Here is a 16,195-nt window from a genome sequence, read left to right as displayed (position 1 = left end):
ATTTGTCATAGCTTGGTAAACTAAGACACAGGAGACAATGGAACAGGAAGTCAAGCTTCCCCATGAAAGCTCAGTTTTGGGGGGCACAAAAAACCCTTATAAAATAAGCATGTTACAGGTGCTAATAAATGAAGTCCTTATAATCTGCTTCACTCAGACTCCATTCTTGCCTGAAGGTGATGCTCTTCAGAAATTGTACAACCTACACTGTCAGAGCTGATTCAGGTTTAACTCTGAGAAATTGGTTCAGTTATATCTCTATAACTGCTTGGCCTTCGAAGACCAGAAGGAGCCTTGAATAAGGAAGTTACCACATTTCCATGAAGCATTATATCTATCCTTCTACTGAATTGTGTCACATTATAGCACAAGTCATTAAAACCAAGCTTCTAACAGGTATTAACTACAAACATGACTTCACCCTTTTTTCTCAGTTTGATAATTATTTCATTTGCCATGCCCATAACATGTAATTATATATTATATTATTTTTTAAGTCAAATTAGCAGATTTGGTCAATATTCCCCATTTTAGTTTCTTGGCTGCTAAAACAAATATCATACAATGTGCTGGCTTAACAATGAGAACTTATTGGCTCATGGTCTCAGGGGCTAGAAGGCTTGCTTCCTCTTGGGGTCAGTGTCTTCTGGCTGGCTGGCAATCTTCAGGGTTCCTTAGCTTTTCTGTCAAGTGGCAATACACATGGCAGTATCTTCCCCTTTCTCTTCTGGGTTTCACTGACTTCCAGTTTCTGGCTCCTCCTTGTGGCTTCTCTTTCTGTCTGACATTCACTCCGCATATAAAGGACTCCAGTAATTTGGATTAAAGCCCAACCTGACTCAGTTGGGCCCCAAATTAACTGAAGTAACCTCATCAAAAGATCCTACTTACAATGGGTTCACACCCAAAGGAATGGATTAAGAGTAAGAACATGTTTTTCTGGGGTACATAACTCCAAGCCACCATACTCTTTAACTTTACTTATCATTATTTATTTATGTAGATATCATATTATCTTATATTCTTTTTTTTTTGTCATTTCTTTCATGGTTCTAATTTTCTCTCTTGCTCCCCTGTGAAGATGGGGTAATTTTAAAAGTCTCAGGCCTATTCTCCTCAGATTTAAAAAATGCCAGAAAGGAAAGCATTATTTATTTATTTGTTTGCATATGTGAAGTATCCTGGAGCAGGAGTAGTTGACAAATAAACGACCAACTTGAAAGATTAGGTTTTGTAACGCGTTCCAATTTCTCACTTTATGGCCTCTGAACCATTACCTTGAAATTCAGTTGTTTCCTCTCTGCCTTTACTGATTGCTGAAATCTCTAAGCGGCCTTAATGTCAAATCTAAGCTGCTAAATTTTATAACAAGATCAATTTCTACAACATTTTTACTGCCAACTTCATTTTTAAAGGATGCATTAAATTTGAGTCTGTCTAAAGCATGATGGCTAACAGGTTCTTTCAGAAGAAAACAAGTAGCACACTTGTATGAATATTTATCTGACAGTAGCTTACAACACTAGATTATTACAAATGGCAGCAACACAGCACTACCAGTGAGGTGACACCAGAGGATTTATCATCAGAAGTTGGTAGCTTTATAGAACACTGGTATAACTGTACCTACAATCTTCCGAAAAAAATTCAAGGATCCAAAGCTCATTTATCATTTAGCAAGACACTCACCTGCACAGTACCTCTATCACCCTGCCTTCAGAGGCCCTGCTGAAAATGAGAGTTTTTTTTCTTTAATGGTATTCAGCTGTTGCAGTGAGCAATTTGGCAATGCTGTGTACCACATATGTATCTTAAAACAAAAACGTAGGGGGCCGTGAATAGAAATAACTCCACTCAAACTGGCATCTCTGAGAACCAGTGGAGTAAATTTAACATGATTTTATGTAGTTTAGCCCTCCTCTTTCGTGTGCAGCTCCTATGAGAAAAGGAAATAAGTGGCAGTAGGAAATTTTCATAAGTTAAAATCCCAAGGGATTTTTTTTTTTTGGCCACCATTGTAGAAATACATTCCTTATAAATAAGATTCAGAAATCTGTCATCAGGTCAAAATGTAGTAGATGCTACACATTAGACCGGGGTCAGCAAGCTATGGCCCACGGGCCAAATCTGGTCCTGCCATCTGTTTTGTAAACCAAATTTTATTGGAACACAGCCACCCTCACTCGTTTGCATATTGTCCATGGCTGCTTTTGTGCTGCAACAGCAGAGCTGAGTAGTCATGACCAGAGACTGTGTTGCCCGCAAAGCCAAAAATGTTTACCATTTGGCCTTCAGAAAAAAAGTTTGCTGACCTCTGCATTGGGCCACCAGTCTTGAATACCCTCTAGACGTCCTGGCTGAAGGAGCCAAAGGAGCAGGGTATGAAAAGGGGGAAGCAAGAAGGGATGGAAATGCTTTGAAAATGTATTGGGGTCAAGACAGTTTCACAGTTCCTGCAGAAGTATCAGTTTTAAATGTTTTCCTGGGAGTGGAAACAGACAATTCATTGAAGGATTTATAAAGAGGAGGAGAATCTTTCTTAATAATCAGAAAGTCTTGGTTTTTCTTCCCTTCTGCCTAAACTCTGTTGCATTTGGGTCTTGTGCTTTCTCCCTTTGGCTTGGCCTGTGCTCGTCCCCTCAGAGGATTACAACCCACAGAACTTTACTGCTCCCCAGAATTGCTGCAGGGGTTTTGCAAACAGGGAAGCAATTTCTGACAAATAATAAAGATATAAATGCCTTAAAAAAAAAAGACAAAAAAAATCCACAACTGTTCCTCACTATTATGCAACTGGAGCAGGGGCTAAAACTGCCTTTGACAGATGGGTGCCTCTAAAAAAAAAGTGTAAAAACCACTGTTATGGTGATATTATGTTTAAAACATTTCTTTAGAAAGTAGTTTAAGCATTTGGCTGAAAAGCAATCTGTGGTTATATAAGTAAATGAAAAATATTATTTTTCCTTCTTAATCTTTTTCTTTAAATCTCATTTAAAGTCTATGGTTTTCATAAACAATTATCTAAAATGTTTCCTAACTAAAGCTTTCATCACAAGGATAAATACATTGAGAAACAAGATTTATAGTAGAAGGTGTGTGATCATGACATGATATTGAATACAATTTTGTTTTTAGAGTACTTAAAAAGGTTTGTACAATGACTGAAATTCTGGAGTTAATTCCAGAGGTTGGTCCAAATGATTTATCTTCCATAATGTTATTGCACAGTATTTTCACTACAATTTCACCAGTATAGAAGTGGTATAATATTTAACAACCAGTATGGCTCAGGCACCAACCAATCTCATCTGAGGTCTGATCAAGCAGAATAGACACCAGCTCGTTCTATGTACTCATGCAGATCAGCTGAATATATTAGCTCTTGGTATCAGTTACCATTTTTTCTGCATATGTATTATCTGCAAAGGTATACATTTTCAGCTATATTATTCAATCATATATATTGCAATATAAATGCCAAGAAATAACAGCATGTAGTGAGAAGGGCATTGACTTTTATTTTCCAGTATTTCACAACAATTACTAGTCTGCACAGACAGAAAAAAAATCATGACATTAAAGGTCAAATTTCTCTTTCTCTATGACACAAAATCCCCATGATTCATAGCATATGAGATTATTTTCATTTTGTTTTTTGTCTTACACCAAGAATAGAAAAAAGCAGGGAAGGCTTATTTGTAGAGGTTGAGAAGAAGAAAGAAAAGATCACCAGAAAAGAACAAACAACTGCTTATCCTCCAGCATCCTAAACCTCTACCAGGCATTCACACCAATCGTATCTGCAGCTCTCCAGCTCTGTTAGTATCCACGGCAGTGTAAAATAGAGAGTAACTCACTTTACACGGAGGTTTACAAGCCAGAGGTTCTACAGAAGAATGAATGTAAACAATTGAAGCAATCTGAAAAAGTAAAAAGCCCAACCAGGGTATATTCTGTACTTGGTTTCTAAGAAATGCAAAATAGGAGGATTAGACAAGGGCCCTTCCTGTGTCCTTTCTTGACCAAATTACTCCATAATATGGTTTCATATAAAGTATGCTTTTTCATCTTAAACAATGAAAAGAAAGTCAATTCAAATCTTGAGATTGTTAAAAATTACTTCACAGGACATTTGTAGTTTCTCTAGTAAAAAGCCTTTGTCTCATAAGATATCACAGAAAATAATCACAAAGATCTGGGACTGAGGGAAAGATTTAGTAGACACTGTTAGGCACTGAATGGAGAGTCCACAATGGAAGAGAGCCCAAATGTGGACAAGGACTCAATCCTCTTTAAGCATTACTATTTGGCATTCTTCAAAAGCCAGTGACATTCTAAATAAAAAGAGGAAAGATGTAGTTAATTAAGTTTCCTTTGCCGATAAATTATAAGGGTGGTATTGGAAAAACAATGGACAATGTTTTTCAGCCAGAAAAAAAAAAGGATTCTTAGGTATGATTTAGCACCTATACAGAGTCTTAATTTTCCAGGATGATTGCAATTCTCAAAATTATAATCAACTCAGAAGAAAAAAAATATATATAAAACCCACTAATTTGTATCCAGAACAGCCTTTTAGGAGAATGCCTATAGAAATAAACCAAGGTTCTACTCATTTTCAATTTTAATTTTTAGGTCATGTATATGAATCAGAGATAGAAAAGAACATAACCTAATAATGTTAATGCTAACAACAAAAGAATGCTAGAACTCGTACTCCCTAAGGCTGAGACGGTAGTTAGCAGCAGGCATTCTAGCCACTGCTCTCCTCCACATGTCTCCAGCAGATGCTGCAAAAAGATCATGACATCTTTCCCAGCAGATCCTAGAGGAAACTTTAAAATACTTTGTGATATAATACTTCCCAGCAGCTAGCAGCCATTTCAAAAAGAAAATAGAAGAAACCTATTTTCATCCTTCTAAATGTTACAAAAGACATTAGTCATCCTGGCAATTATAAGGTACAGGTTTGGATACAATCTTGACTACTGTGGCCATTAGAAGACTCTGCATCTGTTCTAAAGTAACTTAAAAATCTAAAACATGATTCTAGAAGGATTGTTTATCCAAACTTCAACTTCAGAAGAAAAATACAATTTTAAAAGATGTCATCTAAACATCTAAAATTGTTGGGAAACAACTTAATATCTCAATAGTGCTTAAATAGGCTTAACTGTCTATGCAAATTTGAACCACACTAGTATTATGTCCTTCTTATAGTTTTACAAAACATTTCATTAACCTCAAGCTTCAGTTATTTTAAATATTAGTGACATTTCAATAAACAAAAACTTGCAATGCATTCTGGCAAATTAGTCTCTACTAAGAGGAGACTAGAGCTTGAAACTCAAACAAGAATGTTTAATGGAATACAAATATCCAATCCAGAAACTCTAATAAAAATATCCCTTCTTTGGGTGATAGCTCTTGGCTATTACACACAAAACTAAGGTATGTGGCTCCCCTCAAAATGCATTATAGATCAGCCTCATAATCTTTCCTTCCACAAAAATGGCACAAGAATTGATTTCAATTATCAGTTAATACTTATTTCCCTCTCCTGTCAAAAAACGTTCCACACACATGAAACTGAAGGTTGGCAGCCTGAACTCATTTATGAAACTTTAAGGACTATTGATTTACCAGTGAATTTTCTAGTTCTCTCATTGTTACTGGAAGAAAGCTTCAGAGATGGGCTGGAATGCCGACAGGCTTAGTTAAGATTGATGAAAAGAAAAGCTCCTCAAAAATTTGTCAAAATGAATTTTATAAATTAGGTTAACATGATTGATTATACTGGACCAAAATTTCTCATGTAGCATTGAACTGAATTTTAATTACATCTCTTCTTCTTGCATTGTTGTGAACTAATATACTGCATTGATGTCTAACTATTAACTGTTGGAGAAACTATAAGATAATTTAAAAATATATTTAAGCTGTGAGTTTGGAAATCAAAAACGGTGTTTTTTTGTGTACCTGAGATTTTGTTGTTGTTGTCACACTAACATATGAGTACAAGAGAGGGTTTATTTAAGCAAATATTTTTGTTGTCAATATGTTTTTGTAGAGGGTGGTTTCCTGATGGACACTTCCAGAAGCTGTGTGTCTTTACAAGAACATTTAATTCCCCCACACCTTTGTTAAAAGAAGGGCATTTCCACAAGGAATAGCATAATAACATACTTATCAAAAGCACCAACATGGTTATGGCTAAGTATACTAGAAAAGAAACTAAGGTTACATAGTCAGTTTTTCTTTTAACAATTGCTCCCTACAAATACACTTTCCTTTAAAAGTTGCCTTTGTTTTCTCCCTACAGGGAAAGATCCAGCTTTTGTGGGGCTTGAAGATTATGCAATTTTGCATTCTCTCTTTAAAAAAATGTTACAAATCTATGAACATAAATCAGTTATGGAAGTGAACATTTTGAATGAGAAAAGCAGTCACAACCAATTATAAATTTTTAAAAACTGAAAATGCCACAGACATGACAAAATCCAGAAAAATAAAATATTTTCATTAACTAACTTATTGACACATTCCTATACATTTTTCCTTTTTTTGAAACCATAATCTTAATCTTTCTAACCTTCTGATATGGTAATTATTTTATATTTTCTACAGAAAGGGTAGAAAATTTAGTATTGCTCTCACATGCTTGACAGAAAAAAATGTTATTGGTAATTGTGCGAAGTCTCTTCCAGGTTCACAAATCATTATTGGTTATATTATAAACTGTTAGGATTGATATCAAATTTCGGGAACGTCTATCAAATTTCTTCCATAGCTAAGCCAAATGATATGGAAGAGTTTTCCACACACTTGATTCTGGCTCAATACAATTCAAACCTTGTTTCCCTTCCACTCACTATAGAGGTCTGGGACCACTGTCCTAGTTCACAAAAGGTAGTAAGACCACTGCTGACGAGTACCTGTGCAATGACACCAGGTGAGATGTAGGAGAATTCCTGGAATCATTGCAACAGTAGAATGTTACCAATACCCAAATCACACACATAAAACATTCCACTAAACCCAAACTAATTGAATCTCTATTGCATACTCCACTTAGCACTATCACAAATAGCCAGGCTTTCTCTAACACTACCGACACAGGGTGTGTGATGGGTGGGAAAGTAAGAATGCAAAGAGACAGTGATCTCAATTGATCGCAGATGAAATACCTTACCTTTTCTTTTCTTTTTTTTTTGAAATACCTTACGTTTGCAAAAAAAGACAGACGACCATATGAGCACATTCATAAGGTCCCCCAGAGTCTTAGAATTGAGTTTCTTTAGCATCGAGGTCAATCCTTCACTGCCCCCTCCCCACTACAGCCCTTTCTACTGTCCCTACCCTACTTCCTCACATTTCAGTAAGCCTCAACTATTGTTAATTCCCTAAATCTCCTCTCCTTTCTCCAGTCCACCTAATAATTGAGGAATTCTCAAAACCTCAGTTTATCTTCTGCTCAAAAACCTTCAGTTGGCTTTTAATTGCAGTAAGTGAATTTACAGCTTTAGCCTTTGATGTCACCTATAACATCTATAGCCCCCTCTTCTACATTTTTCCCACTGCTATATTACATGGTCTCTGTGTTGCCAAAATAGTTCTCCCAGGTTCTTTGGATTTGCCTTGAAAGATCCCTTCTCTTGGCTTTGCTCTTAACATGCCTTCTGCATGGAACTTCCTCCCTCTTTTTTCCACATCTCAAAGTTATACCTAGTCATATCCTGCCTGCTGTTGTGTTTTCCTTACCATTTTTAAGGTTTTCTAGGACATCTATAGCCCAGAATGAGGATTCTCTTTCCAATAGTACGTATAGTCTTTATTTGGCACTTAATATATGCTACGTGGTATTGTCATTCATTTAATATTTATATAAAATATGTACATATACGTGAGTGTGCATATGTGTAATGTCTTTCCAACAACATCATAAGTGGGTCCAATTCAATTGCTATTACCAAGGACTTTCTTAAGAACTGCGAAGATAAAAATAAATTTTAGAAATGCTTTCTGACTTCAGAGTGTATGAGATCTTGAAAATGGGAGAAGATTAGAGCCAAAATGACTTTATAATAGAAGGCAGAGGAAGAGAAGAGCCCTGTATAGCAACTGCATATTATATGTTGTCTGATGAAATTGTCTCTCCCACTAGATGGCATGCTTTTGAGAGTAGAGAGAGTGTCTGATTAACCACAATTGCTATTTTTTTTTTTTTTTTTTTAATCTCCAGCACCAAGGTTCTAAAAACACTGAGTTGTCTGTAGTTGGAAGTGTTTATTCAGGGGTTGGGAGACACTTGTCCTAGGTATTGTTGAGGGGATTCAAATGCTGATTTAGTGGTCTGGACAGGAGGTATGGAGTACAAGTGATCTGTATATACTTGTGTGAATTCTCTATGAGACAAGGACTTTGTAGTATATAATATTTTATGGTTCTTTATCAAGAAGAAGCATGATGTAACAAAGTTACAGAAGCTCTGGAGACAGAAAACTTGGGTGCAAGTCTCAATTCCAAGCCTCAGTTTCATCATTTATTAAAACAGTCAAATCAGTAATTAGTTCACAGTGCTATCATGGGAGTAGATGAATTGATAAATAGTGACTAGAACCTCACACGTATACAGAAGTTTTTGTTTACTCTCTTTTAATGTATTATCCACTGCCACAGCTCATAAACTTTATAGTACATTGCAAGGGAGGTTTTTGAAATGCACTTTTCTATTCCCCGAAATCTACTTTAATCCTGATGATAGATCTGTAAAATATAATATACTGTTCTTAGCAGAACATCAGTGAAAAGAAGCCTTAAAATATTTAAAGTTTGTCCTAGGATACGTAATAAACTAAATTTGACTTTTTTTTTTTTAGATTCAGCTAACACCAGTGATGGTTTTAAACAGCAATTTCATTTACAGTAGGCTGTTTCTTGTCAGGCAAACTGCAAGGAGTGGATTTGGTTACATGTATACATTCCATGTGGTCAGAAACTTAATGCTGAGACTCAGCAAGGTGAGAAAGAAAAGTCTGAAGAATGAATTGGCTCATAGTGTGATTTATAATAAAAGCAACCTTTTCTAAGAAATTCTATCTGAAAATAAAGAACTCCTTTAAGATTTTCCCTATCAACTCAGCATGGTGCTATTATTTTGTCATTGAAACACTTAAAATTTTGTTTCTCTTACCCTTTACAGAGCAATCAATAGTTTAAAATTAGAGCAGAAAGTACCAGCTCTTGAGTGTTAATCTGGGTTTGATATTGACTACTTTAAAGATTGCTGCCAGCAGTTTAGCATTCATACTTTGCATGTTCTCACTGAATAACTAAAGTATGATGTATTTCATGTTTTAATAAAACGGTTTAACAGGGTGTTTTTTTAAAAAACAAAACAAAACAAAACAAAACAGTACCTATATACTTTTCACATTATCACAAGATATTATAGTAGATATATTTTGATGTGCCTGCCAAGTTCATCAAGTTCATCTCTTCTGGACACTAGTGTCTCCACATATCTTTAGGACTGGGATCCCCAATAACCATGTTCAAACTGTATGACGAGTGGTAGATCCCAGACCTAAATTCTAATAACTCCTGCCCTATAGTCATAGGTGGCTTAGTAGTGCTGGGTTCCTAACAAGCCTGAGTGAATACAATTCTCCCACTTGGGGATATGGATGAGGACTGCCAGGCAGCCAGCCAATTAGTATCTGTGACTGGCTAGAACTGGACCACATAAACTTGGCAGCTACCAGGTGGCCATAATCCACCATGTGTTGAGCCAAATTGATCAAAGAAGCTGAAAAAATCCAGTCTGCAGATTAAAATCAAATGAAAACACACATGCAGAGAAAACAGGGATGAGATATGGAGAGAGATTCCTGAAAGTTTTCTAATTCCTTGGTCCAGACTTAATTCTTAAGGCCTGAAGGCATTCTTACTACTGGATTTCATGATCCTATATTCATATAATATCCTGCCCCCTTTCAAAATTTTCCTAAAAGAAATTCAAAGTACTTGTGTTATTTTTAATCAATGATGCTTAATTAATTCACAAAAAGTAGGGAAAATGTCTATGACTTAAGTGGATCCATAGCTTATCACAGGCAGAGATTAAAGGATATATGATGGAATTTTATATGATAGTGCCTTTTATTGAATGCCCACAGTATTCTAGGTATGTAGGGCCACTTTATATTCTAGTGTTTATGCATATTTATTTTTAACCTTCAATACTGTCCTGTAAGGCTGAAATTATTAGCCTCATATAGCCGAGAAATTCAAGACTCAGTGTATTTATAAAGTTACACAGCTAGTGAAAAAGCCAGAATTCAAACCTAAGAGACTGCTGTCTGTTTCCAAAGTCCATGTCCTGTACACCCAGTCACACTACAGACTTTTTTGAAGGCCAAACACCTACAACAGGATCTCAAACTGAACTATCCATTACTCCCGTAGTCCTTCTCATTTCAATAAATGACTCAATTTTACCTAGCTGTTCAGTCCCCAAAGCTTGAAATCACCCTTCACTCCTCTCTCACACATCCCACATCTACTCCTTTGTCAACTCCTGATAGATATATCTTCACAGTACCTCAGAATCTGACCTCATCCTCTCCAAACAATCATTAATGTGTCCATTGGGGGATACTGCAAGGAGTTACTCACTGCTCTCCCTGCTTTCACTCTTGTGACATCCCCTATATTCTACTCTCCATGAAGTAGGCAGAGAAAATGTTTTAAAACATAAATTTGATCATGCCATTACGCTGCTCAAAAACCTCCAACAGCAACATGAATGGCCCGTTTATCCCTCTGACCTTATCTACTACCTCCCTAGCATATTCTGCTCTAGCTTTAATGTCTTCCTTGGTGTTTCCAATATATTTCAAGCAGATTCCAATTTAAAGTGCTTGCATTTGCTCTTTCTTCTACCAGGGACGCCCTTTCCAGACAGCCTATAGCCTGCTCCTTCATTTCATTCAGGCCTTTGCTCAAAAGTCATTGCTTCCATGAAATCTTCCCTGACTGCCCATTTTCCAGTACTGTCTTCCCTGCATCTCTCTCTAGCACTCAGCTCAAACTGGCATTACTTTATTCATACATGTTTGTTTGCTTTCTATCTCTTCCCACTAAAACGTAAGCTTCAGAAAAACAGGTATTTGGTCTGTTTCATTCACAAATATGTCCCCATGACCTTCAGGAACAGTGCCTGGTATAAGATAATCAGTAAGTGATTGAGGGAATGAATAAAGGAATAAATGGGATTAGATACCTTAAAATGGAAGTAAAAATTTCAGATTACGTATTTTAAAATATGTTTTTCTAATTTTTGTAAGAACTAACCCCCTATCAGATTTCCCCATTCAGAATATAACCCTCTCATCCACATTTCTATAAATTTTTATACTTCAGTAGCTCTTATGGTAGTATGCCTTGTAGTCACACAATTTGTGTATTCCACAATAACGAGTAGACGTGAAGGGCTGCAATTCTGTATTGCCAATCTTGTTGTCTTTCATAGTGCTTCATATGCCGTATAAGTTATTTGATTAAAAACTATGTGGATCACTATTACCTGAAAGGTTTTCCCTCTTTTTTAAGTTTTCAAAAAATATCCAAATGTTTGAGCTTCTATTTGGAGGACAGGAAACACCATAGTGGCAATGTACTTAAAGACTGTAGAGCTAGAAGTTTCCTCAGAGACTAAAAATAAATAAACAAATGTGATCCTATTATCCCTACTGTGGCTTTTTAGTAATTTATTTAACAGGTACTTATTGCACACCTACTATGTCTCAGGCAAGATAACCCGGACTAGGTCCTGTGTTTCTTGACCAATGGGCTTGTTCACAGAGTAGAATATGTTTTCTGCTTTTGACTTGGCAATTTTCAGATTATCTAAGATTTTAAATATTGATACCTGAATGTTGTTTAAAAGATACTTCAGATGAACACATTTCACCTTTTCTAGAGGAAGTGGATTTCTACATTTAAAATTTTCTTTATTCTTACAGTAAAATTATTCCTAAATACTAGCATAGTCTAAGAATCATACTGGTGACACCTATCAACTATGTTCACTTTATTTCAGGATTAGGTTTAGCTTGATTTAGATACCAACCAGCCAATAAAACATTTATTTGTTTTGAGTGCCTACTGTGTGATGGTAACCATCTTTGAAGAGCTTAACATGTAATAATTCCCTGGGGATATTTAAGACAGCAACACAATTGTGGGTGTCTGAATGGAATAAAATCTAGAGCAGGGAATGGATGTGGTGGAGAGACAAAACAAATCTGTTTCATAGGATGATGAACTGTCTTGCTTCAATCCAATTTAGCAAAATTTACAGTGAGTTTCCTATGGTTACACGATGAAAATGAAACTGTTCATTTAGACAGGTAGGGGAAATGGATGCATGGACTAGAGTACTATGTGATTGGTGGAATACTGACAATTTGGACAAAAGGTCAAGGGGGAGCAGAAGTACAAGATGATCAAGGGATTTAGTGGACTAGAGGGAGAGGGGATGCTTAGAGAAAATGCATTTCTTCTGTTCATTCTTAATTATTTCTGAGTGCTTCATATTTGGCAATTCCATGTCTTTCATATAGTGAAAGAGAGAGTAAGGATATTTATGTGAAAGAGCAGCCAAATGGACTCGCATTATTACTAAAGTTTAGAACATAATAATATTATATTTGTCAAATATTTCTGAGTAAATTTTATGCTAATCTTGATGATGTCATGGGAGAATATTTTCAATATACGACTATTCATATTATGTTCATAATTATTTCCATTGTGAAATTTGTTGAAGCCACCTAAAGATAAGAAAACCTGAAGACAGCTTGATTCTTAAAATCCAAACCATTTAACTAGTATTAACAATGATGAGACCTGTAAAATGGAAGCTTGTCTTAAAATGCTCTAATTTAAATGTGCTGTGTAAGTCCTATTGCAAATGACATTCACCTTGCAATAAACATTTCTGCCATATTTATGATATGCATGGAATATGAATGTCTTTGAGGCTTAGCTTGTTACCCAATCAATCGAACTCTTCCTCATGACTGATTTCTCAAAGGTACTTACATATTCCTCGTAAGCTTCCAGGGCAGGAGGAGGGGGTGCCCTGTATCCTGGTACTGTTGCTGTCCCCCGGGATCGTGGGGTAGGAACCCCTCTTGCTACAGGGGGTACTGGAAGAGCTCCACGGGTCACAGTGGTCCCTCGAGGGGTAAGAACACCCCTTCCAGGTGGTGCTGCAGGAGGAATGGCACCCCCACGACCCCTAGGAGAAACAGATTGCATCTGTATGAGAATAGAAGTGATGAGAGAAAAGGGACTCTAACAGAAAAAGCCCACATCTCACATACAAAAAGGAGAAATAACTGTGTATATTTATTTGAGATTATTTAGTGTTTTGACTTCCACAGTATAATAAAGTTTATATTACTATAAACTTTATGGAAAGCATGTAAAATACTTTGATATTTTCTTTTACATAATTAAAAAAAAAAAAGCAAAGCAGAAAACCAAACACTCCAAATATACTCCAAATTTTCCAAGTAAACATAGGTCAGAATGTCACCTGATTTATGACTCACTGGACCATCTATAAAGCTGAGCTATTATGTCTATGTCTCCCCTGTGTAGGGTGTCATTGACAGTGATGTGAAACAATATAATTTACCAAAAATGATCTGTCTGCACATTAATAAAATGTAGAACTCTAACCATGGTGATATCACCCTGTTTATTATAGTGGCTTAAGTTTGAGGTCACTTGAAATCGCAACTCACTGTCACTGATTTATCATCATGCATGTAACCCCATGAGCTGGCGCAGTGCCTGATACAATATATTTTCCTTTGGTAGCTAAAGCACTAGTACTCTGCAATGAAAACGATAGACTGAATGCTCTGTATCGCAGTGCTTGACACAAAAGTAACTTGCACTAAAAGCATAAGATCAAATGGTTCCAGCCAAATTTTATGGTATTCTGAGGCCTTTGTAAAGGCTGAGTATTTGTCTGAAGTCTGTGGGCAACAGCGTGATTATTTCATTTTTTATTACATCTGAAAGGCTGGCCTCCAGAAAGTACTGCTTTCAGCAGGAATACTAAAGCTTTTGGAAAAAATGATGATCATTGGGATGTCAACAATCACACTTTTCGGCTGTACCCATACAAAGGGGATGTAGGTTATGCTTTCTGCTATCAATAGCAGTCAGCTGGCTCTTTATTGCTTGTAGAAAATGAGCTTTTAGGAGTGAACGGTAAGAATTCTGGTAAAGCTATTAAAATTTTAAATAGATTGTAGAGCTGATGAATAGAGAAATTATCAGAGACCTGTTCAGCATGAACTTATTGTGAGTCTAATGTATACAGAATGCTCTTTGAGGTTGGGAGAGGGTGAAATACAAAAGACCCAGAAGACCTAGTGCCTGCTTCAAGTACAACACAGTTGGGAATAAAATATTCTATATTATCATGATAATATCAAAATACAGCTGTAAAAAAAAGAAAAAGATGTAGAGATCAATGTTACTTTCACTGGCCTCTAAGCATCTCACTGTTTCCTCAAAAGGACGGTGAGCATACTCTCAGGTTTGTGCAGGATAGTTTTCATTTACAACTGTTGTCCCAGCTTCTTGCTCAGTTTAGCATTTTAGTACTCTCAAAAATGTCCATGTATAGACAATAAACTGTATGGTTATCCTACTTTAAACTATGTCCACAAGTTCTGGCACTATATCATTGAATAATCAGGGGTAAGCATTATAACTTCCTAGGCCTAGGGTTTGTTTTTTGTTTTTATGTTCCTTAATCAGTAAAATGCAGATTTATGAATCTTTAAGGATTTTCTTGCTTTATATTGTATTTTGCTCACGTAAAATCTAATCTATCTCCCATCCTTTTATCAACTGACTCCCAGACACAGCCCCATCAAACTTGCCTTCTGAACTTGAGTCATTACTTCGTATAGGCTATATCCTTTCCCTGGAATTTTAACTCCAGTACTCCCTCCTCCAATTCAACTCAAGATTCACTTCTTCTATTTAGGATACTGCCCGCGGCTTAAATCCACACTACAGTATGCTTCCCTTTATCTTCCTGTCTTCTTGAAAGAACATTTTTCATCTGTAATGCTGTACCTTCTGCTCATTCCTCAAGGGAATTCTTTGCCATTCTGTTGAAAATACTCTTGCCGAGATCACCAGTAGCCCACCGATTTTCAAATCCAGGGGATTCTTTTACAGTCCCATTCTACTGCCTCTCCTCTGTCACACTTAACCACTTTGCACTACTTTCTATGTCTGGAAAATCTCTTCTTTGGACTTTCAAGATTGCTTTTCCCCATTTTTCCTCCTCCCTATTCTATCTCCTTAGCCTCCTTCCTTGGATTCTATTCCTTGGCCTACTTTGAGATGTGGGTGTCTCAAACTCCTGTCCTGGACCCCTTTCTTTTCTCTCAGGGTTGTGCCCTGTTGTTCCTAACTCTAATGGTGGCTGTTACTGTTTCCTTCCTAGCACATGTCACCTCCTGGATTATGTGGCTTTTATCAGCGGTTTCCTAACTTGTGTTAAATAAAAATAAAATGGCCACCTACATTGGGAATTGCTGGAGTGACTCCCTTCCAAGATATGGGAAAATCTCTTTTAAAGATAAAAACTGACCAAGGACAGGACTTTCTAAGAGAGTGGAGTAATCCCAACAAAGTTGCAATTTTTCCAATATTTAGTGATTAGCTGGTCTCTGTCTGGTAGGGATAGCGTACTAAAAATGGATGAGTATTCTATACTAACCAATGTGTATCTATTCCCCACCTTATAAGAACCCCCATGTAAACTGGAAACTTAGCATCGGCCAATCAAAACATTTTCTCCCTTTTGTCTGCATTTGCCCTATATAACCTGGCCCTTTCCACGCCCTCAGTGCAACTGTCTTCTACTTTTCTCAGTGGGATGCTCCTCAGTTCATGAATCATACAATAAAGCTGTGAGATCCTAAACTGCATGAAAAGTTTTTCTTTTATCAGTTTTGGTGACGAGGATGGGATCTGAAGACTACTGCTGATGACTCTGGAAATAATGAGAAAGACATGGGAAGGTGCTTGCTGAACCCTTTGAGTTCTCTGTCCTCCCCGCTCTCTCCAAGGGTCACGGGTGAGTCCCTCT

General features: G+C 36.6%; 1 protein-coding gene across 4 annotated transcripts in view; it reads right to left on the bottom strand.

Annotated features, from left to right (window-relative positions):
• The window catches only part of KHDRBS2 (KH RNA binding domain containing, signal transduction associated 2), a 696,964-nt gene that overhangs the window by 227,460 nt on the left and 453,309 nt on the right, over window positions 1-16,195 (bottom strand). For all 4 annotated transcript variants that reach the window (XR_005218033.1, XR_005218034.1, XM_037844105.1 and 1 more), the window contains exon 6: window positions 13,108-13,306. Coding sequence is in view for 2 of the 4 variants with exons in the window: in XM_037844105.1 (XP_037700033.1) it covers window positions 13,108-13,306 (199 nt within the window). In the remaining 2 variants the exon portion in view is untranslated. The remainder of the gene's footprint in view (window positions 1-13,107; window positions 13,307-16,195) is intronic.

The sequence above is a fragment of the Choloepus didactylus genome, chromosome 7 (genome assembly GCF_015220235.1).
Source record: "Choloepus didactylus isolate mChoDid1 chromosome 7, mChoDid1.pri, whole genome shotgun sequence".
Classification (NCBI taxonomy): Eukaryota; Metazoa; Chordata; class Mammalia; order Pilosa; family Megalonychidae; genus Choloepus; species Choloepus didactylus.
This window is presented reverse-complemented; position numbering and strand designations above follow the sequence as displayed.